Source organism: Babylonia areolata, chromosome 17 (genome assembly GCF_041734735.1).
Source record: "Babylonia areolata isolate BAREFJ2019XMU chromosome 17, ASM4173473v1, whole genome shotgun sequence".
In the NCBI taxonomy this organism is placed as follows: domain Eukaryota; kingdom Metazoa; phylum Mollusca; class Gastropoda; order Neogastropoda; family Buccinidae; genus Babylonia; species Babylonia areolata.
The window spans coordinates 1,982,751-2,009,708 of record NC_134892.1 but is presented as its reverse complement, the minus strand read 5'-3'; the positions used below and the strand labels follow the sequence as shown (position 1 = coordinate 2,009,708).

Genomic DNA, 26,958 nt, shown 5'->3' with positions numbered 1-26,958 from the left:
ACAAATCCCCAGAAACTGGAGTACTTCATCACTGTCTCTGTCTCTCTCTTAACCTGCCTGGTTCATCATGAAATAAGGACATGGACCATGAAGACACAGAACAGCATCAAACAAATCCCCAGAAACTGGAGCACTTCATCACTGTCTCTGTCTCTCTCTTAACCTGCCTGGTTCATCATGAAATAAGGACACTAGCCATGAAGACAAAGAACAGCATCAAACAAATCCCCAGAAACTGGAGCACTTCATCACTGTCTCTGTCTCTCTCTTAACCTGTCTGGTTCATCATGAAATAAGGACACTAGCCATGAAGACACAGGACAGCATCAAACAAATCCCCAGAAACTGGAGTACTTCATCACTGTCTCTGTCTCTCTCTCTTAACCTGCCTGGTTCATCATGAAATAAGGACATGAACCATGAAGACGCAGGACAGCATCAAACGAATCCCCAGAAACTGGAGTACTTCATCACTGTCTCTGTCTCTCTCTTAACCTGCCTGGTTCATCATGAAATAAGGACATGAACCATGAAGACACAGGACAGCATCAAACAAATCCCCAGAAACTGGAGTACTTCATCACTGTCTGTCTCTCTCTTAACCTGCCTGGTTCATCATGAAATAAGGACATGAACCATGAAGACAAAGAACAGCATCAAACAAATCCCCAGAAACTGGAGCACTTCATCACTGTCTCTGTCTCTCTCTTAACCTGTCTGGTTCATCATGAAAATAAAACCCCAAAGAAAAGAAAGTAAAGCAGAAGTTTTTTAAAATATTAAAAAAACCAAAAAAAAAAAAAATCCAAAAGAAAAAATACCCATATATTAGAAAATGGGGAAAGAGATGAATTTGAAAGGAAGAAGGAAAAAGAAAGGGAAAATGGGACATTTAGGAGAGAAAAAAACGAGAAAAAGAAGAAGAAAGAAACGAAAGAGGCAAAGGGAGAAATGAAAAACGAATGGAAACGAAACGAAATTATTTCATGATGGTAGTGCATTTAGCAATAACTTCTTTGACTTTTTTTTCACATCCAGCAACACCACCACCACCACCACCACCAACAGCCCCAATACATACATACAAAGAGCACTTACTAGACTCCATCCATGTCAGTGCGCTGTTAATCTTGTGGCCTAGCTAAAAGTAAAACAGTCCACCAAGGACCTACTGAATGAGATGTAAAGGAAGAAAGAGAAAGAAGAAAAGAAAAAGACGGACTGACAACATTGCAGAATGGACAGGAAAACCATTTTGCAGAGACCCCAGGCTTTGTCACACAGCCAACAGACCTGGAGGAATCTGGTGAACAGTTCTGTGCTGCGCCCCGGTGACTCTTCACAGACAGAAGAAGGAGGAGGAGGAGGAGAAGAAGAATATAAAGAGGGGGAGGCGAAGGACGTAGCAGAAGAAGAGGAAGAGGACGACGAAGAAGAAAAAGAAGAGGAGGAGGAGAAGAATAGGAAGAAGAGGACGACGAAGAAGAAAAAGAAGAGGAGGAGGAGAAGAATATAAAGAGGGGGAGGAGAAGGACGTAGCAGAAGAAGAGGAAGAGGACGACGAAGAAGAAGAAGAAGAGGACGACGAAGAAGAAAAAGAAGAAGAGGACGACGAAGAAGAAAAAGAAGAAGAGGAAGAGGACGACGAAGAAGAAGAGGAAGAGGACGACGAAGAAGAAGAAGAGGAAGAGGACGACGAAGAAGAAAAAGAAGAAGAGGAGGAGGACGACGAAGAAGAAAAAGAAGAAGAGGACGACGAAGAAGAAAAAGAAGAAGAGGACGACGAAGAAGAAAAAGAGGAAGAGGACGACGAAGAAGAAGAAGAGGAAGAGGACGACGAAGAAGAAAAAGAGGAAGAGGACGACGAAGAAGAAGAAGAGGAAGAGGACGACGAAGAAGAAAAAGAGGAAGAGGACGACGAAGAAGAAAAAGAGGAAGAGGACGACGAAGAAGAAAAAGAAGAAGAGGAAGAGGACGACGAAGAAGAAAAAGAAGAAGAGGAGGAGGACGAAGAAAAGAAGAAGAAAGTGTTGACGACATCCAAACATAACGGAGGTCGACACTCGGAACATGAAGCTCCCACTACACGACATGTCAGAATTTGTACGGTGTGTGATGTGATCGAAGATGAGCTACATCTTTTGGAAAGCCACAACATAAGAAAACAAGACAGTTTCAATTTCTCAAGGAGGCGTCACTGCGTTTGGACAAATCCATATAAGCTACACCACATCTGCTAGGCAGATCATCAGTGAGATGCCTGACCAACAACATGACCCAACGCGCTTAGTCAGGCCTTGAGTGCATGCATATTATATTATATTTGTGTACCTATCAGAATAGATTTCTTCTTCAGAATTTTACCGGAGGACAACACTCTGGTTGTCATGGGTTCTTGTTCAGTGCGTTAAGTGTGTTGATGAACGAATGACTGGATGCTCAATTTGATTTTTCAGTCAACCTTGGGTGAAAGGGTAAGAGCAAGATTCGAACCCAGACCCTCACAGACTCTGTATTGGCAGAAGAGCGTCTGAACCTTTCTGCCACCTTCGTCCTTGAAAACCGGAATGGTAATGGTAATGCAGACGGAGAAAATGCGAACAGCCGCCACCCGGAACAAGGCAACATTCGGGTATTACGATATGTTAATTAGAATTTTACACATTCGGGGTGTATTAAAGTGTACCTAAAAAACAACAGGAATGTTTCGTTGAGTATGGACCGAAAACAAATTCCTTTCCACATTGTATGAATGGAGTTTTGGGATTCCCCAGACCAAGTTCATTTTCGTCAGAAGAGCCATGCAAGGGACGCCAATCATGTTCCGTCCACAACCAGAGGAGCTTGTCTCCCTTGCTTCAGAAAGCGCTTGAACATTTCCAGTGTGTGTGTGTGTGTGTGTGTGTGCGCGCGCGCGCGCATATGAAAGATAATATATTTCTCCCTCACCAAGCGTGGACAAAATGATATGCAATCAAAAATGTTGAAAACTGAGAGGGACAGAGTGAAAAACAAAAGAGCCCTGCCATATCCAATCCTGTGCTCACGCACTTACAAAATCACACACCATGCTCCAACTCTCACGCATGTGCTCACACACACACACACACATGTATATAATACACACATACATACACACACATTCTCGATCTCATTGACATAAACACACACATTCATGTATATAACGCGCGCACACACACACACTCACGCACCAACAAAATCACACATCATGGGCCAACTCTCACGCATATGCTCACACACACACACACTCAAACACACATACATGTTTTTAACACACACACATACATACACACACCCTCAAGCACGTGCATGTATGCAACACACACACACACACAGATATTCTCTCATTCACACAAACACACACACATGCATGCATGTAACGCACACACACACACGCGCCAACAAAATCACACACCATGTACCAACTCTCAGTCATGCTCTCACACACACACACTCAAACACACACACATATTACGTTTTGCTGGGTTCCTTCACATCTTGGTATTCTCTGCAATGAATGGGCTGACAGTGCTGCAAGAAAAGGAGCAAAAAACGAACAGGGAACCATAGAACTTTATGTGCCTCTGTCTGTACAAGAGGGTTATCGAATACTAGAAAAAACATCGTGGAACAAAGTCAGAGAATTATACCAGTTAAACGGCAAAACTTTAAACCGTAGTGTAATTAATGTTCAACAACCGGGAACTATCAATCAGCCAAATACATACAGTAATTCAATAAGATTAAGGCAGATCCATACATTATCAAACAGGATAAAACTGAACGCTTTTATAACTAAGTTCAGCAAAGATGTTAGGTGCATATGTGGAGAACATATATCTAGCAACTATATAATATTCGAATGTCAGAATCTAAAATGTTTTTTACCAGACTTCACCAAAAGTTCTTTTGAATGTGTTATTAACAATTCCAATATGTTATTTGCTGTTGCAGAAGGTTTGCTGCGTATTCCAATAGGACATTTGTTATAGTTGTTTGATGCTGGCGTTTATAACGTTTCCATTTTCCCTAGCGTTGTCTCTCCCTATTCACCCTCCACACATACACACTTTTACCCCCACCCCCTCCCACAACCCCTACCCCCACGGTTGTTGTTTTTTTTCCTGTCTAATATCACTTCAAGTGGAAAGACGTTAAACTGAAGACGAACGATAACACACACATACAGACACACATACACATTCTCTCATTCACACACACACTCACACATACATTGTACATGTATATATAACACAGATATACATGTGTATAACACAGATTTATGTCTAATATCACTCAATGTGGATTGACATTAAATGACAGTGATCATGCACACACCCTCATGCACACACACATGCATGTAAACAACACACACACACACACACACATCCTCTCATTCACACACATGCACACTCACACATACATGTATGTAACGCACACACACACATAAACACACACTCAAACACACATACACACCCTCTCATTCACACATACATGCACACAAACACTCAAACACACACACACTCTCTCTAATTCACACATGCACACACACACAAAAACACACAAAACCTGAGTGCAGGAAGTATACATGATTTAATTGACCTGGCTTTTCACACCAGGGAACAGCAGTCAGGAAATGTTTAAACATTATAACTCTGTTCTCTCAATGAAAAAAAAAAAAAGAATTCGTGAATTTAAACCATTCTCCACATGTTCAATTATCCACAAAGCCACACAAACAGTGCTCTTTATTTTTTTTCTCATCAGTGCAATATAAACACAATCATGTAAAAATGTATGCAGGTAAAAAATAACTGTAACATTAAAAAAATTCATTATTGACATGATCATCATAATCGTTATCATCATCATCACCATGGTCACCATTATCATCATAATTTATTCATTCCTATCAGCCAGTCATCACGACCTCACAAACATCTATTTCTTATCAGTGTGTGTTCTGTTATCATCATGCATTACGATATCATGTCACATTTGGAATGAAGTTCAGATTAGATCCCTACATCAGACTTTTCCCCCTCTTGCTCAGAAAAGTAAATCAAAACGAAGAAAAGTAACAGAAAAATAAACAAATAAATAAATAAAGCACTCATTCATTACTCCCCTTACCCTGAAAAAAAAGAAAGAAAGAAAGAAAGAAAGAAAAAATGGTATCATCACTATCAACAAAGAACATCACATGTCTGTGTTGGGTAAAATTCAACACTGACAAAATAAGAAGAAAAATAAAAACATATAAAAAACAATTAAATAAATCAACTGAACAGTTTGAATGACGAAAAAAAAAACCCAACCACATCAATTGGAACTGTCACCTTACGCAACATGCATGCCATCTCTAGTTTGTATCTACTGTACCATGATTGTTTCAATTTTCTGGTACACACACACACACACACATACACACTCATATATATTGCATGTGTCAAAGAGATTGTTTACTTTTAATTATAAATATACGTGATCATGAAAGCACCCTCTTTTCCTTTCCACATACACTGACACAGCCACACTTCAAAAGCACAAATAAGCACATGCACACACACGCACGCACACACACACACACACAAAAACTCTCACACACACACACAAACATACATAAACTCACACTCAGACACACACACAGACACACAAAGAAACTCACACGCAGTTTCACATGCACCATTTTGGCAAATCCCTAGAAATTCAGGGAAAAAAAACCCCCACAAACAAATGTCATAATTCATGCCTGCGTAAGTTGTGAGTTGATGAACTACAGCCACAAATGGAAAAGGCTGTACAGGAGATGATAGAAACCGACAGAAAATCTAACCCACAGAATTAATACCTATACACAGAGCCAGATAAGACACACACTACTCTGAAAGTTAGGTACTGGATAAAGAAAATCAAAAGGAGGAGTTTGTATTATACTCCATGTTTGGTGATACATATACTTACCATGTCAAACTGATGCAAACTAGGCCTATCGGTTTGCTCTGCTTGGCCAAATTTGGCGGCTAACAGTGAAAAGACGCCCCTCTTTGCCTGGCCCGCTCTTTTTCTTCTTAAAAAAAAACAAAAACAAAACAGGACAGCAAAATGGTTTATGCCACTAAATGTTTATCATCTGTTTGCTGACTATGGCCACGTTCTCGCAAAGCCCAACCAGTTGCTGACAGCCTGACACAGCAACACACTTCAGTCAGTCACAGTCAGTTGCTGTCAGCTACGGCGCTCGCCAGATGGTAGAAATGAAAATAGATGGAATTCATGCTACCAGTATCATTGAAGAGTTACATCCCTTGGACCTGCCATCCATCTCATGTGTGTGCTAGTCACTAATTTAAAAAAAAAAAGTCTGGAGACGGCTTGTGGCCAGTGTGAACATTCAACGCCAACATACAGCAAGAAAACGCAAAATGATGGGCGCACAATTCTAGGCAAGCTGCTGTCAGCAACTGGCTGGGTTTAGTGTGGACGTAGCCTAACCAGCAAATAGAGTTTTCCGCTGCTGGATATTTTCCTCTCTGTTTACTTCCCTTTAGTATTTGTTGGTAATGGGATGCAGGTGGTTAAGGGTGATAATGGGATACAAGTGGTTAAGATGCCCATAGGAATGTTGGTTTTGTTGTTTTTTAAGAGTAGAGATTGGACAACTGATTTTTAATGCAGGTAACTGTTAGGAAGAGGTGTAGGCCCACTTCATAGACAGAGGAGATAGAGAAAAGGGGAGAGGAACATAGGGAGATAGATGGGCTTCCCTTTCTCTCTTTCTCACCCAAAGAAACGGGTGTAAGTGTGCACTTCAGGCCTTAATGCTTTCTGGTCTGTATGCAGAACAGACAGACAGTGCAGGGGGATGCTCAATCAATCCAGCTCAAGGAGGCTTATCAGGTGGTGTCCTGTGTATGTTAAATTCTAACAGGCACTACTGAACTCCATGCCAGCGACACAGCAGCAGTGCAGGGTCTTCTCTGGGCTGTGGCCTCCTAGTGACTTAAATTCGACAGTTCCCTGTGGACTGCTGGCACGGAACGAACAGTGTGGGAGTGATGCCTCTTAACACAGTGCAGATGATGACGCAGCGGAAAAAAAAGAAGAAAAAAAACCCAAACAAGGAAAAACCACAAAAAAAAAAAAAAAAGAAAAAAAAAGAAAAAAAAGAGAGTAAAAACAACAACAACTGAATAGACAGACAGTGTGGTTCCAACCACTCTTTAATCAAGCTAAGTTTCAGTGTTTTCACTGCTTCGGTTAAGCTGCATTCCTGAAGATGGAAATCACATTGTCCTCCAGCCATTTCCTCAACTGTTGACTAGAGGTATGTTTTCATGAGGATCCTGTAACAAAACCTGCTTCAACATGCACACGCACACACAGCAGCACAACTTACCACACATTCTGAAGCACGCACAGACACACATTCATTTTCACAAATGCATATGAACACCTACACAGAATGGAACCTTTCAAATGTGTTTACATATATCGTCTCCTAATCTAAAACATATTTCAAATTTACTTTTAAGGTTGATAGCAATCCCACTTTGCATAATTCAAGAATGCTGATCACTGGCATTTGCAATCATTGAGCTGATTGGTCCTGTTCCTAAATGGCTTGATTTTAAGGCTTTTTTTTTTCTTGGACCACTTTTGATGTCTGTAATATTCAATCAAAAGAGAGTATGTGCATGGAAAAGATTTGAGAAACACTCTGGACTATATATTTTGCTTTTTCTGACACCCAACAAAAGGTAGATGGTTGTGATCAAAGAGATAAGCACAAACATGTACTGACAACCTCACACACACACACACACACATACATACACACTCACAACCACACACACTCACAGACACACACACATGCACCCAAACCCTCACAAACAAACACTCAAGAGTCACAACCTCACAGACATGACCACACCCAAATCCAATAATAGCATTTAAAAGGAAAGGAGCAAAAGAAATGGAAAGGAAACACATTAAAAAAAAAAGGAAATGAGTTATTAATTGTGCTTTCAAAGAAACCTGATGCTCTGTCTCCCAGTTTTCCACACACACACACACACTTGGTCTTTCTTGTATTTTGTATTTGTATTTCTTTTCATCACAACAGATTTCTCTGTGTGAAATTCGGGCTGCTCTCCCCAGGGAGAGCGCGTTGCTACACCGAGAGCGCCACCCATTTTTTTTGTATTTTTCCTGCGTGAAGTTTTATTTGTTTTTCCTATCCAAGTGGATTTTTCTACAGAATTTTGCCAGGAACAACTCTTTTGTTGCCGTGGGTTCTTTTACGTGCGCTGAGTGCGTGCTGCACACGGGACCTCGGTTTATCGTCTCATCCGAATGACTAGCGTCCAGACCACCACTCAAGGTCTAGTGGAGGGGGAGAAAATATCGGCGGCTGAGCCGTGATTCGAACCAGCGCGCTCCGATTCTCTTGCTTCCTAGGCAGACGCGTTACCTCTAGGCCATCACTCCACTTAGGCCACCACTCCACTTGCTACAACTTCTGAATCCATGGGACCTCAATCACACAGTGCCAGATCCTGTACTGCTCCGTAAGGACTCAGAACAACCAACAATCTTTCACAGAAATCACTTGACCATAAATAATGATCAGTTACCAGGTGCTGTGACAACTAAAAAGGGCATGCTTTACATGTTTCCAGGCAGAATTATATGGTCAAGTGATTTCTGTGAAAGACTGCTGGTTCTGAGCCATTACGGATCAGTACAGGATTATTACTGATGCTTGTACAGTGCCTATCTTTATTCAGAGACCAAACTGTAAATTCCACTTACCACTTCTTTGACCAAAAAACACCTCACTGTTTTATAAGTTCTAACATCAAAGGCTGAGAACTAGGATTACCTTTAGGGCTCATACAAGCCAATCACTGAAAGAGTCCCTTTTGGGCACGGACATACTGGTCAGTCACTGAGAGACTACCTTAAAGGTACTGACTTATATAAGTCAATTTCTGAAAGACTGCCTTACAGGTACTGACTTATATTGGTCAATTACTGAAAGACTATCTTACAGGTACTGACTTATATAGGTCAATTACTGAAAGACTACCGTAAGGATACTGACATATAGGTCAATCACAGAAAGAATGCCTTAAGGATACTGACATATAGGTCAATCATTGAAAGACTGCCGTAAAGGCACTGACTTATATAGGTCAATCACTGAAAGACTACCTTCAGGATACTGACTTATATAAGTCAATCATTGAAAGACTGTCTTAGGGGCACTGACGTATGTAGGTCGATTGAAAGGCTGCCTTAAGGGCACTGACTTATGTAGGTCAATCACTTAAGGACTGCCTTATGGATACTGCTTTCTATTGGTCAATTATTGAAAGACTGCCTTATGAATACTGTTTTCTATTGGTCAATCACTGAAAGACTGCCTTATGGATACTGCTTTATACAGGTCAATTATTGAAAGACTGCCTTCAGGGCATTGACCTACATAGGCCAATCACTAAAAGACTGCCTTAAGGAAACTGACTTATATAGGTTAATCATATGGGTCAACCATATATGGATGCTAGGACTGAATGAACAGGGGTTTTATCACACAGAGAAATATGGAGAAATGTGCTTTCTATTCAAAACCATTGAGTTCATTCTGATAATTCATGTAAAATAAACACAAGCAAATCCACTGGTAGATGAAGTACATTTACTAATGCAGTTTTTGGAAGAATTTATGAACATAATTTTCTGCTCATAAGTGAGTGCACAAGTGTGTGATAGAGTGATGGGGTGGGTGAGGCAGACAGAATGAAAAGAAAGAAATAATGATAAAGCGAAGGAGACAGAGAGAGAAAGGATACAGACACACATGTATATGTCTCTCGCTTTGAATCACTGTCCCATTGTCTAATAATTTCCAAAAATTGAATAATCAATCATTCGGGTTTAAGAAAAAAACAGAAAAAAAAGAAGAAAATAAAAGATAATGAGGACTTCAGCTTTCCCAGTTTCCGTCAATGTAGTATGAAACTAAGCTCAGATTTCTCCTTTCTCAAGAAAATAATATTTAATTAGATTAAAACAAAACACAACAACAACAAACAAAACAAAACAAAACCCCCAAACCCAAACAAACACACACCATAAAATTGTATAAAACCAACAAACTACTAAATCCATACTGAAGAGTTCAAAATATTTCAGTTCAAGTAACACTGATTCCCCTTTGGAGCAGAGAAAACACACAGGCATGCTGAGAAACTCTCCAACAATCTGAGGAATCGATTCTGAAATATCTCAAATAGAGGCACGCAAAAAAAAAAGGGTAGCAAGATCATTTCTCTTGGGTCTGTTTGCTCTGTTTAACTGTCTGTTACCTGCTGGCTAAGGGAGACCCCCCACTCCAGCTTCCACAATTACCTTCCCCCCAAACCTGCCCCACACTCATTCGGGGTTTATACAGGCCTTTCATCACAAAACTTTGCAACTTACTGGGGGGGGGGGGGGGGGGGGGGAGTTTTCATCCCCATTAATTCATTCAAATCTGCATCCAAGCAATGCAAGGCCATCAAAAATCATTTTTATTTCATTAAAACTGTTTCTACGTTCCTAGTTGCGCAGTGACGGTGAGCAAAGGGAACTGACTTCCACAGTATTTCCAGCTGTGTCCACACGTGTCAACATGGAGGAAACACTGGTCAATTTCAGAATATTACCGGAGTTTTTCCGCATCAATATGACAGGGAAGCCTGCTGAGGTTGTAAACTCTCCAGGACTCCATGGCTTTAGGGCAGAAATTTCCCTTTCACTGCCAGGCCGTTTAGAGGGTGATACTCTAATCCCTGGTGCCAGAATCAGGAAAAGGTGGCGTCTGAGAACGAAAGGGGATTCCCCCTGTCACATGTACGAAACATGGCCTATCCTACCTCCGAGAATTAAGATCAGTAAGTTCAGTACCTCCAAGGATTAAGGTCAGTATGTTCAGAGATTTACAACCAACTGACAGTGCTCTGGTCGCGTTTCAAAAACATCAGTGCTGCAGCTGTCTAGTAGTGCGGTAGTGGTGGTGTTTACAACTGTCTGTCTTGCTGGGAACTGGGATGAAAGAAAGGCACAGTAGTTTAAATGTCAGCTTTTGAACCAAAGTTTACTCACACAGACCAAGAGAACTGTAGTTTGTTCAGAGAGATCCTTCAGTGGTCTTGTTTCTTGTTCTTTTTTTAATTTGTTTTAATCAAAATAATCATTTTATTTACAGAGTTAAATTCGGGAGTTACATCATGCTGCTGTGATTTATCAAGCACTGACAGAAACAATGGTGTTGCTGCTGTTTTCACTTTTTCAAGAAAAGAGTAAAACTTTTACAAACAGGAGTAACAAAAAAGTAGATTTTTAAGGACTTAAAAAAGACATGCCACTACTTTTAAAAAACCCAAACTTTTAAAACCTCTATGAACTTTGCCTGATTAAAACCAAACAACACCCACCACCCAAAATCTACCCTTCCAAAGAATACAGCATGTGCAAGACCTGATACAACCTGACCTTTCCCTTGCAACCATTCAAAACAACGTTTCAGCAAGATGCCATGGTCAATAAATCATCAACTGCACAGTTAGGTTACTTCAGACAATCACAATGAATGGAATGAGGGCTCCCGAGTGCTGCAAGGCAAGCTGGGAGCTTGGCTTCAACTCCCATGAGGCACCAGACATGTTGGCCGTCGTCCCCTGACGAACAGCTCAATCAGGACAGCCAGTGTTCAGGCATACCCATATTCACTCCCCTGTTTCTAGATAAACACTCCAACAGACACAAACCACGACAAATGTACACAAGACCAAAGAGTGCAGGGGAGGGAGAGAGTGGGTGAAAGCACAGTGTAGAGGAAACAAACGTGTCCCACATCAGAGACCCCTCGCATGCACACATTCTGACACATCTTGTAAAATTTATTACTATCATACATGTCCCTCATGAAACTTGCAGTCAAGTGTTATCACATTAGAGCACATACCGTTATGTGCTTCGGTAAGTTCAAAGTAAAACACTCACCCATCTTCAGAAAATAACAAACAAACAAGAACAAAAATGTACAGGATAATCCTTAACATGCGCACATTCCCATATATATAATACATATAATGAACAAATAATCACATATATGCAAGAAAACAATTTGCATCCACACTTGTCCTTAAAGTGCAAACATTCTCATAATATAATACATACAAAGAACATACAATCATATATGCAAGTGAAGCATTTGCATCAACACTTATCCTTAAAGTGCACACATTCTTATAATATAATACATACAATGAACACACGATCTTATATATATGTGCAAATAAAATATTTGCCTCAACACTTATCCTTATAGTGCACACATTCTCACACATGATATTAAACAGTATTCAAACACATATGCTAGTAAAGCATACATATCCACACTTATCCTTAAAGTGCACATGTTCTCATAATACACATACATACATATGCAAGTAAAGCACACACCTTCACATTTATCCTGAAAGTGCACGCATTTTCATACCTATAATTAATATACATACAAAAACACATATGTGCAAGGAAAGTATACGCCTCCACACTTATCCTTAAAGTGTACACATTCTCATTCACATAATATACAGTAAATATACAAGTACACACATATGCAAGTAATACACATGCAATCCCACTTATCCTGAAAGTGCAACATGTTCTCATAACATACATACAACCACACATATAGGCAAATGAAGCACACACATCCACACTTATCCTTAAAGTGCAAAACGTTCTCATAATATACGTACAATCACATACACGCAAGTAAAGCACACTGCAACCACACTTATCCTGAAAGTGCAACATGTTCTCATAATATATACATGTATACAAACACACATATAGGCAAGTAAAACACATGCATCCACACTTATCCTGAAAGTGCAACACGTTCTCATAATATATACATACAAACACACATACATAGGCAAGTAAAACACATGCATCCACACTCATTCTGAAAAGTCACAGCATACAGTACAAACACACACACACATACACAAAAGCAAATCACACACACCCACACTTATCCACACCCATGCACACTGACACCCAAACACCCACAAACCCAACCCCAACAAGAGAGCAAGAGAGAGATTGAGGAAAGGAACCTCCACTCCACCCCTACCCTCTCCCACCCCCAACCCACCAACCCCAACCTCAGTTGTTGACGCAGGCCAGCAGATGGTTGCAGAGGGCAGCGTAGTGTGTGTGGTCCCCGGACAGCTTGCGGACGTGCAGCCCTGGGGGGATCTCGCCCTCCCCGTCGCACACCTCCACCTCCATCTCCAGGTCTGCCTGCTGCAGGCGGAACCTCTTCTCCAGCCGCTCATAGGCCACCGAGGGACAAACAGAGTCCAGCGCGTCCTTGATGGCTGCCACCACATCCTCCACTGTCCGCGGGCCACACGCCGGGCCCAGCTCCAGCAGCCGCGACGCACTACTGTCCGCACTGCCGCCGCCACCCGGGTTCAGGTTCGGTTCCTCTCCTCCGCCGCCAAGCACTGGGGACGGGGACGGGGAGGGGGAGGAGTGTGGTGGGGGGGAAGGTGAGGGGGAGGTGGCGGTGGTGGTGGTGGTGAAGAGTTGGGGGGGTGCCGCCAGCTGGAACAGGCTCGAGTCGGAGTGGCAGGACGGGGGTTGGTGGTGGTGGTGGTGGTGGTGGGAGGGGGAGCAGTAGCTGCTGTGGGGGGAGGGGGGTGAGGACAGCGACTCTCGCAGGTCTCCTCCTCCTCCTCCCCCTACCCCGCCTCCTACCCCACCCAGCATGGGGGATGGGGGGTGGTGGTGCAGGGGGGAGGACGGCTGGGAGAAGAACCCAGGGAAAACACCTCCCCCACCACCACCACCACCACCGCCAAGACACAACCCCAGCGGGGGCGACACCTGGGAGGTGGGCGAGGAGGGGGAGGAGGACACGGAGGAAGAGAAGGGAGGCAGGTGGCGCAGGGTCGGGGGCGGCACACAGGGCCAGCCCAGTCCCCCACCACCCCCCCGGGCAAAGTCCGACAAGGGGGCCGCGCTGGCCAGCTGGGCGTGGTAGGCACTGTCCCTGCCCTCCTCAAAGGCGTTACCATACCGCCGCCAGTGCAAGTTTGACCTGTGGGGGAAGGCCTGGCCTGAAGAGGAGGTGGAGGAGGAGTAGGCGGCGTGGACAGAGCTGCTGCTGCTGGAGGAGGCTTGCTTCCTGGAGTACAGGGAGCCCAGGTCGGCGTGGTGGTGGTGGGGGTGGGGTGGGCCGTCGCCGTTGGAGAGCGGGGTGTAGATGGAGGGCGGGATGGAGGCCAGGTTGGTGTTGATCAGCCCGAAGCCCTGCAGGAATGAGAAGGGGTAGGAGCTGATCCCGCCCGCCAGCGATATCCCCGCCAGGGAACAAGGGACACCGACACCACCAACACCACCACCACCCCTGCAGCCTCCGCGGCCCAGAGGGGAGTCACTGCGGCGAGGAGTGGGGGAGGGGGAGGATGAGGAGGGGGAGGGGGAGGAGGGGGAAGCGTTGCTGCGGGCATCATCCACGTCGTCCTGTGTGCCCGTGTCCAGGTCGGTCACGTGCCCCTGGGTGTCGGTGATGCTGATCTGAGGCGTGCCTGAGAACACCCCCCCTGCCTTCTGTCGCGAGGGGTCCGGGGGGAAGGGGGCGGGGTGGTGCTGGTGGTGGGGGTCAGCGGTTGTGGTGGTGGGGGTCAGGTCTGCCATCATGCCCTCCGACCCCTGACCCTGACCTTCCTCCACGTCCACCATCTCCGTGTCCTCAGTCTCTGGGGGGTCTGCTGAGTCTGCGGAGTCCTCGCGGATGGAGGACAGGTTCTGGAAGTTGGGGGGCGGGGAGGACCGCTGCAGGCCTGAGGGCGGCCGTGAGTGAAGCAGGTGCGACAGACCAGGGGGGGACTCGGACCGCTGGGTCGGGGAGGACGGGGGGTGGGGGTGGTGGTGGTGGGGATGCGGCATGGGCATGTGGGGCGGGGAGGGGCTCACTGAGGAGGTGGGGGAGGTGGAGGCGGGGGAGTGGTAGGCGTGGTGCTGGAAGGAGTGGTGGGGGTGTGGAAGGGGGTGGATGAGCTGCAGTCGCTGAAGCCGCTGCTGAAGGAGGGCTGACTCGCTCGCCGGGCACGCAGCCAGGGGGCTCCCCCCCCCACCCTCGTCCAGCCCACCCCCACCCCCACCCCCGAGCCCACCGCTGCTGCAAGGGGGGCCAAAGCCGGGGGAGGAGGGCTGCGGGGGCGACGGGACGGGGGACACCGGTAGACCCCCACCCTGAAACCACACACACCGCCTGGGTCAGCAACACACACACTGCTGCCTTATGAAGACAACAACAACAGTATATCCATATAGACATTCCTCATTTTTTCCCCCTTGTACAACAAAAATATATACATATCAATATAGACATACATATGATATGAATATATATATATTTTTGTTTTTCTTCTTTTTTTTTTTCTTCTTCTTTTTCTCAGTATAAGGCAGCCATGTCAAACGCTCTCAGATCCTACTGCTCCTGGTGAAGCCCTGCTACAGGGTGAAAGCTTGAGAGAAAGAATTGAACTCTGTGGGATCATGACCTGACTTTTGTTCCTTCAAATCTCTCTCTCTCTCTCTCTCTCTCTATGTATGTATATATATATATATATATATATATATATCACACACACACACACATATATATATATATATAAACATATATGTATTTATATATATATTATAGTTAGATAAACTATATATATTATAGTTAGATAAACAGATACAATACAATACAACATGTCTGTGTGCAGAAGTGTGCATGCCTGTGTCCATGCAGCCTAAGTGTAAGCCCATGTAACAAAGGCCCAGCTGCAAAAGGAATGTGCTCAGGTGCTGCAACAAGGTGAAGGGATGTGTTTATCTTTCTGTCTCGGCACCTGCACAAACATGCATGAGTGTGTGTGTGTGTGTGTGTGTGTGTGTGTGTGTGCATGCATGCAAGTTGTCTTGTTCGTAAGTTTCTGTCACCTTCCTGTGCTATGTAGATTAACTGAAAATCACATCCTTCTGTCGTAGTCTCAAAGACAGAGGGCAGTGTGAAAAGACAGACAAGAAAAGGGAGAAAACTGAAAAGCCACAGGTGACAACGTTTCTGTGAAAATCATTACCTGGGAATGGCGACTTGATAATCAATGGCAGTTGAAATGTTAATCTATCCGCTAGCCTCCTAACCCCCCCTCCCCCCTTTTTTTCCCCCCTTCTGTTGTGTTGATCCTAGTGATAGGATGCTCTGATACTGACACTGTTTTGGGTTTTCAGCAATTTTGGGTATATATATTATATGATAGTTGGTCGTGTCTGTGACTATTAGAACAGCAGTGGAGACAACTGGTGTCCTAACTATATGGGCTAGAATTTGATTGCAGCGGAGAGTGCCTTGCCATAAAATGAACAGGTAAAGTGGCCATTTTTGTACTGTCTGAGTACTGTGTCTATTTCTGCACCTATCTATCCAGGCTTGTTATATTTCATTCCATTTCAATTTCATTGCATGGCCAATGTGGCACTGATAATCCAGTCAACAAAACAGACCTTTTTTTTTTTTTACATATGACTTTGTCATCTTCACATCATAAAGGCAACCATTCTATGTTTATAGCTTGTTCTCCACTAAGAAAAAAAAATACTAATGACAATAATGACAATAATAATGATAATTAAATAACAATAACTAAATAAACGAAAAAGAAAATTAGGAGGCAGAATGAACAAATAAAACAAATCTAAATTGTTCCCTTAGTTTAAGCAGCATTGACATCATGATGGTTTGATACTTACAAATACAGTTTGAACATTCAATCTAATTATCATCATCATCATTATTATTATTATCACTATTATTACTACCACTACTATCATCTTTTTTTCTTCTTTTTCTTTTTTAACACTGTTAGAATTTGTTTTCACATAATATAAACAACAAAAAAGAAAAACCATTACAAAGAAAATGATACTAGGAAGCCTCTGTCTAGCACAGCAAGAAATCCCCACACAGCAAACAAAGTTAAGATCAACACATATGACAATCAATTCTTTTTAAAAGCATCCATTAATATGCCGCAATCTGAACAAATCAAGGAAACGCTTCAAATTTCTCTGCCAAACTAAATGGGTGTGTATAAGTGTGTATATCTAATAACGAGACTAAAATGTCTAATAAAAAAAATAATAAATCAAAAAAAAGGAAAAGAAACCACGGAAATCAGAATGACAATATACAACTAAAAAACGAACTGATGAGTTTGATGACTGACAGCCGCTTATTTATCTGAGCACAGACAGGGCCCATCTATTCTTTCTCTCTCTCTCTCTCTCTCACAGATGAATAGACCAGAAGACAGAAATGATAATGACAACAGAAAGAAGTCTGCAAAAAGCAAGAATAAAATAATAATACCAACAGTAATAATAATAATAATAACAACATGAAACCTGCAGAAAACATGAAGTTTATTTCACATTTTCCAGAAAACAAGGATATTACTTATCGATCTATTTATCAATTATCTATCTCTATTCATCAAGTGAAATGCTATATTTTGACATCACTCTTTATGTTTACATGGTATGTGTAAAACTGCCCAGTGGAAGAAGAAAATGTGATGGTGAAAGCACCTGTCAAGGCAGATTTAATGCCAACTCAACATCAATGGGCTAGAGAACTGTCACAGTATTTTCAAAGCTGTCTTTCTATTTTCAAAGCCGTCTTTCATGCCAATAATAAAGGGGTGGTCAACCATCAGAGTATTATCAAAGCCATCTTTCATGCCATAATGAAAGTGCAGGGAAATGTCAAAGAAGACAAAGAAACGTTCTTAACCGCCATCACTAAATCGTACATAACAACAATGATACCGTGAGGGCCCATACTTCATGCAGAAGTACACAACACTTTCCAATTAATCCCTCCCTGCCTTGTATTCACACTTAGAAAACCACTGCTTTGTCTGCAAACACATACCACAGCCATTAATCTATCATTTAAATTAAAAAAAAGAAAAAGAAAAAAAGATAATTCATCTATTAAAAAGAATTGAAGTCCCTGTATGATCGTACAAGCAGGGGTGATAAGAAATGAAGAGTAAAATGAATTTATCCCAGTGAAAATTACCAAATGAAACTGTTTCTATGCAGGTCACTTTGACGACTGGACTTACAGCTTATTGGCACAAGTATTGCCTATCAAAAAGCAAGCAATAACACAAGTAATTCTTATTCATTGCATAGCACTGTTCAGTCTTTAATCTGAGTTCATCATTAAATCTACAACCAGACTGACAGCATAATAATCTACTTCAAGGCAGTTTAAATCAACAAAACATGTAACCGGAATTAAAGAAAATCAATGACCTAACGTATAGGGGGATTTCCAGAGGCAAAATATGTACAAAACTTACAATAACAAACACAATGAAAATCAAAGAAATTATGAATAATGACAACCACCTACAGCCCAAAACAAAACTAGTTAAATGGAAATGTTCACATGCATAAACAAATATTGTTAATTTGTCTGGATTAAATATGGTAAATAAAGTTTCAGCACTGAATATCAAACCTGTGTACTACCATCCTCCACATCACAATAGGTAAGAAAGGTTAAAAGCAGGCATTCACACACACACACACAGCAGGTGTATCAGTACTGATGCTTGTCCTTTACTTCTGCATTGCTGCACCTGACTCAGCACTCTGAGTAACACAGACACAATGGACACAAAACAAGGACAGGAACTTTCAACAAAAACAACAGCAACAAAAACAAAAGAAAATATGCCAGAATCATACAGTAATGTGATCAAAATTAAAGCATAATGTACTAGATGTTTGCTATTCACTGTGGTCAATTAGCATACTTGACTGAATGTTAGCTACTTACTATGGTCTTAAAACATCTGTGTTTACTTAGCATATTTTACTGGATATCTATTTTCTGTGGTCTCAAAACACCTATGGTCAATTAACATATTTTACTGAATGTTAGCTACTTACTATGGTCTCAAAACACCTATGGTCAATTAACATATTTTACTGAATGTTAGCTACTTACTATGGTCTTAAAACATCTGTGATCAATCAGCATATTTTACTGGATGTCTGCTATTTTCTATGGTCTCAAAACACCTATGGTCAATTAACATATTTTTCTGAATGTTAGCTACTTACTTATGGTCTTAAAACATCTGTGGTCAATTAGCATATTTTACTGGTCATTTTGCACGCACGCACATGTGCACACACACACAAACACACACACGCTCAATCATTAAAATCAAAACAAAAACACAATAACATAAAACATGATTTTGCATCAGAGTGACAGCCGTCCAACCATGACAGGCTAACAATGGACCAGGAAGAAACTATAATCAGTCAGTGTAGGGAACAGATGTGTGTTTGTGTGTGTGTGTGTGTGTGTGTGTGTGTGTGTGAGAGAGAGAGAGAGAGAGAGAGAGAGAGAGAGAGAGAGAGAGAGAGAGAGAGAGAGAGAGAGAGAGAGAGAACATGCACGCCTTCACACACGCCCACACACGCTTTCAAAGACCTGCATGCACAAGCCCACTCTTAACACCCATACACATGCTGACCAATGTGTTTCAGAACACAACTGATAAATGCAAAGCTCTCTCTCTCTGTCTCTCCATATATATGTATATATATATATATATATATATATATATATATATTGTTAACAGACACACAGGCATATCAAAACACACTCAGACCAATATATACAGATCAACAGTCAATAAAAATTAAGACAGAGAGTGAGAGTAAAAAAAAAAACTGAAAAAAAGTGTAAGACATAAGAGAGGCAAAGCAGTTGAGGTGGAGATGAAGAGAGATGGTTTGTGCGTCCAATGACTGGAGAAACGAAGCGTACACAGTATGTGTTTTTCATAACGTCTGAATAAAACAGCTCATGACTGTACAGGTTTCATAATGACACAAATAATAAATCATTCCACCCCGTAAATATGGCATGGATGAGAGATACAATGAGGAAGGGAAGGAAGGAGAGAAGAGAGGAGGGGGAGCAAAGGAAGGGGGTGTTAACAACAACAGCCACCATCACCATCTCTTTTTAAGGCGTACACATCTCGCACACATTGCTAGACCATAGCTTTTTTCGGTCATCTAGCTCCAGCGAAAATATACACAACAAAGCGTTTCTTTTGGTCCACGCCTGCAGCGTTTCTTTCTCAACCCTCAGCAACAGAGGCAGAAATAAACGTGGGGAGTGATATTGTCTATAAGTAAAGAAAGAAAGGGGGAGGGGGGGAGGGGGGGAGAAAGGTAAAGAGTACATCAGTGAAAGATATAAATATGACTTCTTTTTTTTATATAGGGGTGGGAGGTTGGGGTAGATGCTCAGCAAATGATGTGAATATACTTTTTTGTGAGTGGGGGTGGGTGGGGGATGGGGATTGGTTTGGAGAGAAGGTTGATGGGGAAGGGGGGGAGGGGGCTTTGGCAAGCCAAGAGTGAAGGAAGAGTGTAAGAATGCGCACCAACCACTATTCTATATGAAGAGAGAGGTAAGAACAGATACATGGTGAACATTCTGGGATGTCTGTCCACTCAGGACGTTTTGCAAAGGCATGGACACTGATGGCAGAAACAGAAAGAAGAATCCAAGCATTCGAAACCAAGTGCTTGAGGAGACTACTACACATCTCCTACAAGGAGCACAAGACCAATGACTATGTGCGGAACCTGGTCAGCAACCTTGTTGGGCCCCAAGAACCACTGCTGGCGACTGTCAAACGACGGAAGATGGCATGGTTTGGTCACGTCATACGACATAACACCCTCTCCAAAACCATCCTGCAAGGGACTGTAGAGAGAGGGCGCAGACGGGGGCGGCAGAAAAAAAGCTGGTCTGACAACGTCAAGGAATGGACCAAAATGACGATGCCAGATCTCCTCACGACAGCTGCCAACAGAACGGCGTGGCGAGCTATGACATCTTCCTCATGTCCCCCCAACGACCCCAGCGGTCTAGGGAATGATGCCTGCCTGGTCTCTCTTGGTAAGGTAACTTTTCCTATCCATCCTGGAGTTGTCTACTTCCATCTAGTTTTCCTCTACTATCCTTTTGTGCAGTTCTTGTTTAGTTAAGTCAAGACTTGTCAGAAAACTTAACGCATTTTATCAACAACACACACTTGAATTTGTCTCATCCTGCACATATTCTGACCAATTCTCTCTCAAAAAAGAAGAAAAAAAGAACAGAACAGAAAAAAGAAAAGGAAAAAAAAAAAAAAGGCAGAGACCCCATACTTGCCTTAAAAAAAATGAAAATGGATTTAACTAAAAACTAGTGACTGACTTTCTCGTATTTCGATAACCTTGCTTCCACTTTGACAGGGATACACCTGAAAGTGATACATCTTCCTCTGGTGCTGTTGTCAAGTTGGCTTGGTTTCTGTTCCCTGTTCACCGGACGGTTTTCCACATGTTTAAACTGCACACGCCTCGCCCCAGTCCCATTATTCTTCATCCTTCCACAAGGTCATCATGTTCAGATTTAACTTCAGTTGTTGGTCCCCCCCCCCCCAACCCCTCCCTCCCAAAGTTGCCATGAGTATGGCTTTTTTCCTGGCTGAAAACTGGACGTGATGCAGAAGAACGTATGTGTTCTGCCCGCATTTTTTTTTCTTTCTGTCTGTCTGCATAGTCACTTTTAAGGTAGAGCTATTAGATTTAAACTTTTTTTTTCACAAGTAACTGGATTACTGTATTGTTCCAGTTATAATCTGGGTTTGCTGAAGAAGAAGTTCTGGTTAGGATAATTTCTTCCTGACTAAAGGGAAAGTTCCTTTCTTCCCGTCTGTCATGCTCTTTAGAAATAAACAAAACAAAAACACCTTTTCTCCGAATAATGCTATTATGTATATTTCCTTTTTTTATCTCTGAATTTACTTCAAGGTGATTAATGTTGAGAGGTATGACAATGCTCGACAGTTTACTCACTCATTCATGCATTTAACTCACTCAGTACGGCCAGTCCTCTCTTCTCCTCTACACAGACCCCTCGGATGTCCAGTGGGTGTCTGAATAACCCAACCTTTAGCTTCCGTCGTCAGAATTGTGGTATTCTTTGTCAACATTCACCTCTTCAGTATAAGAGCCTTCCACTTGCAATATTTTGATGCTGGTAATTGGGGTGAAACGCTGTTAACGTCTTCTCTTTTGCCATTCGTATGGAGAGAGTTAATTATCATTATTGATGGAACAGAATAATTAAACTCTAGCTAAGTCATACCATTTGAAGGAGTGAGTGAATAAGAGCAAAATCACAAACACCATTTCTAGTTCTTTCATCAATCCGTCTACAAGCCGACAGCAAGGGGGAACTCTACTCAAGCCAAAGCCACCTTCAACCAGAGAACACAGAGCGCGGTGGTCAGATGGTAACAGCGTTTGATTCTCACTCCTGTTTCCTGAGTTTGATCCCTGTTGCACCTGGTGGGTTGAGGGTGGAGATTTTCCTCATCTCCCAAGGTCAACATACAAACATACCTGAATACCTGTATATTTAATCTTCTGTACATGTGTGCACACGAAGGGGGCTCAGGCACCAGCAGGCCTGCACACATGTTGAACTTGGCCACCTTTTTCACACACCAGGTGTGCCTGAACCAAGGATGGATTGAACTCAAAGAACTAAGGCCAACACCAGGTGTGCCTAAACCAAGGATGGATTGAACTCAAAGAACTAAGGCCAACACCAGGTGTGCCTGAACCAAGGATGGATTGAACTCAAAGAACTAAGGCCAACACCAGGTGTGCCTGAACCAAGGATCGATTGAACTCAAAGAACTCAGGCCATAATCCAATGCTGTAACTTGTAAGTCTAACCAGCCATCACACCTGTCAGGTCCATTTCAACCATTTCTCCTGTTAAATAATTGTCCATCAGGCAATTTATAAACTGGCGAATGCTAAGTTTCATTACAGTCTATCAAAAAGTTAAAATAAATAAATAAATAAAAGACTGACCGGAGGAGACATACACATATTTTCTAGTGTTTTTTTTTTCAGTTTTTGTTTTTTTGCCTTTTTTTTTTCTCCATAAAGGTGAATGAAAAAAAAACCCAGGTACACGCACACACTGCTGCAAAGCTCAAGCGAAACCAAGCCCTACTTTACAGCTGCTGCATCAAATGCACACAAAACATTGTCATGGCTGTGTCTTTCACACATTTCCTTTTTCATTTCATTGTGCTTTTTCCAAAGAAACCATCCTTTTTCATTTCACTGTGCTTTTTCCAAAGAAACCATCATTTTTCATTTCACTGTGCTTTTTCCAAAGAAACCATCATTTTTCATTTCACTGTGCTTTTTCCCAAGAAACCATCATTTTTCATTTCACTGTGCTTTTTCCCAAGAAACGATCATTTTTCATTTCACTGTGCTTTTTCCAAAGAAACCATAATTTTTCTGGCACACAAAAACTTTTTTTCCCATGGGAAGTAGGAGTACAAGATACAGAAACACTGGAACTGATTCAAAAACTTATCAACTTAACATTTCAAAACACAAGAACATTGTGTAACAATGTCATGATTTTTTTCAAACAGGAAAGACATTCAGGTAGGCGTGGGGTGGGGTTGAGACTTTTCTGTTGCTGGTATTGACATTCATGGTCTTTCTTTTTTTCCCTTCTTGTAATTTTTGTGTTTTGTTTACATTAAAGACATAAGTTAGTTTTTATTTTTGCACTAGTCCCCTTGTTTTTTGACCAAGAAAAATATCTATGATTCTGGAGCTCCATATATTCACTCTTCCATTTGACAGTGGCTACATCTGCCTTCACACAGAGAGCTCTGTATCATCTGACAGTGGCTACATCTGCCTTCACACAGAGAGCTCTGTATCATCTGACAGTGGCTACATCTGCCTTCACACAGAGCTGTATCATCTGACAGTGGCTACATCTGCCTTCACACAGAGAGCTCTGTATCATCTGACAGTGGCTACATCTGCCTTCACACACAGAGCTCTGTATCATCTGACAGTGGCTACATCTGCCTTCACACAGAGAGCTCTGTATCATCTGACAGTGGCTACATCTGCCTTCACACAGAGAGCTCTGTATCATCTGACAGTGGCTACATCTGCCTTCACACAGAGAGCTCTGTATCATCTGACAGTGGCTACATCTGCCTTCACACACAGAGCTGTACCATCTGACAGTGGCTACATCTGCCTTCACACAGAGAGCTGTACCATCTGACAGTGGCTACATCTGCCTTCACACACAGAGCTGTACCATCTGACAGTGGCTACATCTGCCTTCACACAGAGAGCTGTACCATCTGACAGTGGCTACATCTGCCTTCACACACAGAGCTGTACCATCTGACAGTGGCTACATCTGCCTTCACACAGAGAGCTCTGTACCATCTGACAGTGGCTACATCTGCCTTCACACAGAGAGCTGTACCATCTGACAGTGGCTACATCTGCCTTCACACAGAGAGCTCTGTACCATCTGACAGTGGCTACATCTGCCTTCACACAGAGAGCTCTGTATCATCTGACAGTGGCTACATCTGCCTTCACACAGAGAGCTCTGTATCATCTGACAGTGGCTACATCTGCCTTCACACAGAGCTGTATCATCTGACAGTGGCTATATCTGCCTTCACACAGAGCTGTATCATCTGACAGTGGCTACATCTGCCTTCACACAGAGCTGTATCATCTGACAGTGGCTACATCTGCCTTCACACAGAGCTGTATCATCTGACAGTGGCTACATCTGCCTTCACAGATAACTGCATAATCTGACAGTGGCTACAGAGGTTACATCTGCCTTCACACAGCTCTATCTGACAGTGACTACATCTGTCTTCACACACATCTGCTCCATCTGACAGTGGCTACATCTGCATTCATACAGAGTGCATCAAAACCAACACCATCGTTATCATCAGGTTTCATCAAAATCAACATGTGACCAGTAACATCATCATCCTAAAACTTCAACCTGCCCAGGAGGGAAGAGGGAAAAGAAGGGAGAGGGAAAAGAGGGGAGGGGGTGGGACCATGGGAAGGGAAATGCAGCCTGCCTTGTGACATTAACCCCTAGGCTGCCTATATGATGGGATAACTCGTCATCGCAAGCATGTACGCTTCACTGCCACAATGACGAGATAACTCGTCATCGAAATATTCTGACTTTTCCATGGTTTGCATTCAGTTTGTTGACAAAAATAGTGGTAGATTTAGCTCAGGGAATCCTTCTAGATTCTATTGATAGCTAGAAACACCATCTACGTCATGAGGCAGTCCTTTATTTGAACATTTTGGTTGGGTTACTGTTGTAGTGTTTGCCTGGCTCCTCTCCTCGCTCGCTCAACAAAATGTCCGACCGACGCCGTGCTCAAGACATGTGATCGTGGCGAACTAAATCAACCAAGATTGCTTTCTTTAGCTGATGCCCAGAAAGAATTGAAGCGTAATTTCGAAGGAGAAGACAGTGGTGAACATTTATAGGACAATCTGAAAGGAAATAAAGGGAGCAATCAAGAGAGTGGCCATGATACGACTATCAGTAAGTGATGCCGGCTGTACAGGTTTAGCAGACGACAGAAGTGACCAATTTTTAGCAGGACACAGTTTGAGCAATTTTTCTTGGCACTCAACCAACACAGTCTGATGAGAACTGGATAAAGTGACCATGTGAGAGGGGTGAAAAGGAGGGGGGTGGAGACTGACGGGGCGTGGCCTCACATCCATATTATCACTTGGAGAAGTCACAATGCATTGTGTATCTATCTCTTTTTTATTATTATTTTTTTTTTATTGTGGTTGTTCTAGTCTGATTTTGTGTGTGCAGATATCAATTTGTCCAGAAAATATGATATTTTAGTGCAAATTACCCGACCAATGTTTATAATGAATAAGTTGAAAATGTGACAAAAAACAAAACACTGATTTCAAAACAACAGCATGTCACTAAAAATACATAAAATGGGAAAACATCATGTGTTTTGTATTCTTTATTCAGTTACCTTTCAGAATACATATACTTTTATGGGTCTTTCTCCAATAACAAACAGCACAGAATTGTTTGAAAATTTATACCCGTTTTTTGTGAAAAAAAAACAACCCTGGCAAACAGATTTCACTTAAATCTTATTTTCCTGGCAGCGAAAGGGTTAAAATAATGCAACCATTTACCATCATTTGAACTTCTGCTTTGCACACATTTACTTTGCACACATGTCATTTGTTGTCATTTGAACTTTTGCTCTGCACTCATTCTTCTTCAAAGGCATTTCTTTCAGATCAATATGCCAGAAAATAAAAGCTAAAAGGTTAGAATGTAAAGTTTATATTATATCATATATATACATAAAAAGAACAAATGAAAATGAAGTCAATAAACAACTAAACAATTTCCAAATAATGTGCGCGGTAGGTAGCAGGGAGAGGGGTAAAGCTATGTATGTAGCGTGGGGGGGGTGGTGGTACGTAGGCTGGGGAAGAAAAAAAAACCAAAACGAGATAAAGCAGCGGCTAAAACAGACCCTCATGGTGAGGAGGTGGTGGTGGTGGGCAAGAAATACCCCTTGCTGAGCAGCGGAGAGGGACAGACGAAAGTAGGAAGCTGCAAATACACCATCAGTCACTACTACAACAACAATTGCCCTCACAAAAAAACAAACAAAAACAAAATAAAACAGCAGTAGGCGCAGGCAGAAAAACAACCACCAAAACCACATCAATAAATAAATGAATAAAACAAATAGATCGATAAATGAACAAACAAACAAACAAAATAAATGGATAGATAACTATGTCAATCAAATAAAGAAACCAACTAAA

At 42.2% G+C, this 26,958-nt stretch overlaps 1 protein-coding gene across 1 annotated transcript in view; it reads right to left on the bottom strand.

The window, feature by feature from the left end:
* Positions 1 to 4,552: 4,552 nt before the first annotated feature.
* LOC143291576 (uncharacterized) overlaps positions 4,553 to 26,958 on the bottom strand; it is an 80,200-nt gene continuing 57,794 nt past the window's right edge. The window contains exon 15 of the mRNA XM_076601503.1: positions 4,553 to 15,345. Coding sequence (XP_076457618.1) covers positions 13,249 to 15,345 — 2,097 coding nt within the window. The 3' untranslated portion in view covers positions 4,553 to 13,248. The remainder of the gene's footprint in view (positions 15,346 to 26,958) is intronic.